The 4,104-nt window shown below is 37.5% G+C and overlaps 1 protein-coding gene across 1 annotated transcript; it reads right to left on the bottom strand.

The window, feature by feature from the left end:
- Positions 1-1,473: 1,473 nt before the first annotated feature.
- On the bottom strand, positions 1,474-1,979 carry LOC130855533 (60S acidic ribosomal protein P1-like). The gene has a single exon (XM_057739280.1). It carries the CDS (start codon positions 1,862-1,864, stop codon positions 1,520-1,522), a length of 345 nt encoding a protein of 114 aa, XP_057595263.1. The 5' UTR covers positions 1,865-1,979; the 3' UTR covers positions 1,474-1,519.
- Between the last annotated feature and the right edge of the window lie 2,125 nt (positions 1,980-4,104).

Genomic DNA, 4,104 nt, shown 5'->3' with positions numbered 1-4,104 from the left:
AAGACCTGAAACCATAAAACTTCTAATGAAAACATTGGAAGTAAGCAACTTGACACCAGTCTTGGAAATGGTTTTCTGCATTTGACACAAAAAGCAAAGGCAACAAGCAAAAATAACTTCAATTGCTTTCCCTTTACTCATTCCATTTCCCTATTCAGTGTTCTTAATCTGGGCTTTCTTTTTCTTACTTAATCTCTTCAGTTTTTCTCAAAATTCCAAATCAAATGAAGAAAGCCAGAAATTTTTAAGTTATACTGTGCATACAATTTACAATCTTATTCAACCACAGGTTATGTTAGCATAATGGATCTATGAAGACCTTGTCACCCTTTTACACTCAGTTGCAGAAAACTCACTTCCCCAGCCTGAGAGAATTGCCTACCCCCTGGAGTTGGCAGGTCTTCAGACAGCAACTTATACAACCTTGATTTCAACATCAAGTCTTAATCACTCATGTTTCTCATTTAAAGCTTGTAATGATAGTAATTAGGTAAAAATGACTTTCTTGTGTTTCCCACTCATTGCCAATGTTACCTTAACCAGCTTTTCAAAGAAAAAAAGAAACAGAGAATCCTGCAATTTACTCTTATGGGAATTTTTACACAACCTTAGTTTCAGTTTCAATGAAATGCAACACTCAGATGGAAACCTTTAGGGAGTAGTTAATGGCCAAAAGGAATTCCCCTTATTACCCCCACTAAATTGTCAACTTGCTAGCATAAGACTATCTCAATAAAGTTGAATTAAAAATGTATTTGAATGAGATGTCAGTACAGAAGAACAAACTGGTGAAACTTTCTATTTAAACTCAATTTTCAATAGTCTGCTAAGTTCTTAAGTCTTCAGAGAGCTATCATTTTGCTGAAAAAAATATCATATTCATGACTGTCTAGTTAGTTTTCATTTGCATCACTTCAGTCCCTTAAAAAAGGATTTTGTCTTAAACAGTGACTTTCTGTTTTCACAGAAAACAGCCTAGCTTTCTCTGGATTTTTCATAATTGCCTTTTCAAAGTACATCCCTCCCCCACAGGAAGTCATGACACTATTTGGGATTCTGCAATACTTTAAAGTCCATAGTAATGATGTCAGAGGGAAGGATTTTATGAATCCAAAAATATTTTTCCAGAGAGGCACTCCCCAACTATCACCTCTCTCTCTCCCTCTATCTCTTTTATTAGTTTGAAATCTGGAAGGATCTAGAAAAGTTCTGTCAGCTCACCAAGCGGCCAGTGAAACTAATAAAGTTGTTTAAAGTTCTAGTCCCAGCCAGAGGCAGAGCTGAAACTAGAACTTAGGTCTCTATCACTCTGTTTGTTACTAAGTCCAAACTTGCCATATGACAGGCCAATAAATAGACGAGGTGTTGGGGCAATAAATAGCAACTTTATTCAGAAAGCCACTGGACTGAAAAGATGGCTAGTGTCCCAAAGAAGCACCTTACCTGAGTTAGAATTCAAGCTTTTCCTTTTTTTTTTTTTAAGAGCTCAGTTTTTTATTGAACGTGTTACTAAAGAGGTTTAGTCCAAAAGACCAAAGCCCATGTCATCATCAGACTCTTCAGATTCTTCTTTCTTTGCTTCTACCTTCTTCTCCTCAGCTGGGGCAGCCGTGGTGGAGGGGGCAGGACCTCCTGCTGGTACAGCACCAGCTGCTGGGGCAGGTCCACCAGCCCCTACATTGCAGATGAGACTCCCGATGTTAACATTGGCCAAAGCCTTTGCAAACAAGCCTGGCCAGAAAGGTTCAACATTTACGCCAGCTGCTTTAATGAGGGCATTGATCTTATCCTCCGTGACCGACACCTCATTGTCGTGCAGGATGAGGGCCGAGTAGATGCAGGCGAGCTCCGAGACGGAGGCCATGGCGCGGATGAGGGCTAGGCGGGGACTGCCGGGCGCGGTGCTAGTCGCCGGATGAAGTGAGGGCCTCACCCCAACATGGCCTTAGCTTCCTCGGAAGGACCGAGTACCTTAACGGCAGCTGAGGAAAGAGACCAAGCTTTTCTTATACTAAAAGGGGGAGAAGTGTGGCTGGTTGTTGCAATCCTTGGCGTAGTAATCCTTTGTTCTTGCAGCTGTCCATGTAGATCTGATCACATTGTTCCTATAAATCTCCAACAGGACAATTGTTATTTTCTGTTCTGCAACTTTTAATCTTTATATGAATGGAAAAGTGTTATACCTTTATAGGTCAGAGCCTTGAGAGTGGACTATCATGTATGTTTCAGGCTATAGGCAACATTCTTTTACAGGGGTGCAGAGCCAGCCTGACCAAGCATAGGCAACAGAACACAAAGCTTAGGGCTAAAGGAATAGATCCAATATGGAGTCAGGTTTGTTCTTCTCTGTTATATTTTTATTAAACCACCTGTAAGAAAACCAGGAATTTTTGCTTTACTCATTGTTCCTGCTCTATGCTTTTGTTCTTTTCTTCTTGAATCTATCACGACTGATAATTTCTTATTTCACTTACATTTATATTGCCATATTCTCTCCATGTTTTTCTCCTGCAAGACTTTTCGGATCTTCCATTTCAAAATATTTGTTGAATGAATGAATGGGATGAATGAGTACACAAGAGCAGGATAGCTGTGGTAGTGCAATGTCCAGGAATATGTATATAATCCTCTCTTCACTGGTATCTTCTTTGAATCTCTCTGACTTTTCTGCTGCTGCATCTCTTCTGCATCAGCCAGAGAAAATTTTCTGTTTTTAAGGGCTCGTGTGATTAGACTGAGGCCAGCTAGATAATACAGGATAATCTACCTATTTTAAATTCTGTAACCTTACTTATACCTAAATGCTTTTTGCCTTGCAATGTAACATTTCCCCATGTTGCAGGGATCAGGATGTGGACATCTTTGGGGAAATTCTGCCCACCACCACAGGCCCCAAATCTGAATCCTTATAAGGAACACTTACTCATCAATCACTTTTAATTCCCATGTCATTGGGAATAATTAGCAAACCTCTGAAAGCATAGAATTTAAAAAAATCTTTTCAATAATTGAGAATTTTTATTGAAAATAATATAAATGAGTTTTTAAAATTTGCGTATGTTAAGCTTAACTCTGTGTTGTAAAGTTCTATTGGTTTTGATAAATGCATAATGTCAAATAGTCACCATTATGGTATCATGTAGAATACAAGCTTCGCCTTTTTGCTTCTCCTGTTTATCCCTGCCCCCCCCCAAACTCTAGTAACCACGAATCTTTTTACTGTCTCTATAGTTTTGTCTCTTCCAAACTGACACATAGTTGGAATCATATGTTTTGTAGACTTTTCACTTAGCAGTATGCACTCAAGTTTTCTCCTCATCTTTTAATTGCTTGATAGTTCATTTCTTTTTATTGCTGAATAATATTCCATTGTGTAATTGTACCAGTTTGTTTATACATTTACCTAAGGACATTATCCTTTCTTATAATGTTTTTGGTTTTGCAATAACACATTTTCATTGTAGCAAAATATGCATATTTAGCATATTAACCATTATTAAGTATACATGTCACTGGAATTAAATACATTCATATTGTGTGACGATCACCCACTATCTGTAAAAACTTTCATCATCCCCAACAAGATCTCTGTACACATTGAACAGTAGCCCTCCCCCATTCCCTCTCCCCACCTCCTGGCAACCTCTATTCTATTATACTTTATGTCTCTATAAATTTGCCTGTTATAGGTACCTCATCTGCATACTCTGTCATTTTACAAACATTTGTTCTATTTCTGGCTAATTTTTCTAGACATGATGTTTTCAAAGTCCATCCATGTTATAGCATATATCAAAATTTCCTTTTTTATGGCCAAATAATATTTCATTGTATATTATATATACACACCATATTTTGTTTATCCATTATATGTTGATGTACACTTGAGTTGTTTGCACATTTCATTATCATGAATAATGCTGCTATGAATATCAGTGTACAAATATTTGTTCAAGACTCCAATTTCAATTCTTTTAGATATCTATCTAGGAGTAGAATTGCTAAGTCATATGGTAGTTCTATACTTAAACTTTAAAAAAAAACAAAGAAACAAACACTGTTTTGGATAGAAAGCCTAGAAATAAACCCACACGCCTATGGTCA

This window comes from Hippopotamus amphibius, chromosome 6 (assembly GCF_030028045.1).
Source record: "Hippopotamus amphibius kiboko isolate mHipAmp2 chromosome 6, mHipAmp2.hap2, whole genome shotgun sequence".
NCBI classification, from domain to species: domain Eukaryota; kingdom Metazoa; phylum Chordata; class Mammalia; order Artiodactyla; family Hippopotamidae; genus Hippopotamus; species Hippopotamus amphibius.
The sequence above is the reverse complement of the archived record's forward strand: the minus strand, read 5'-3'. Positions and strand labels throughout refer to the sequence as shown.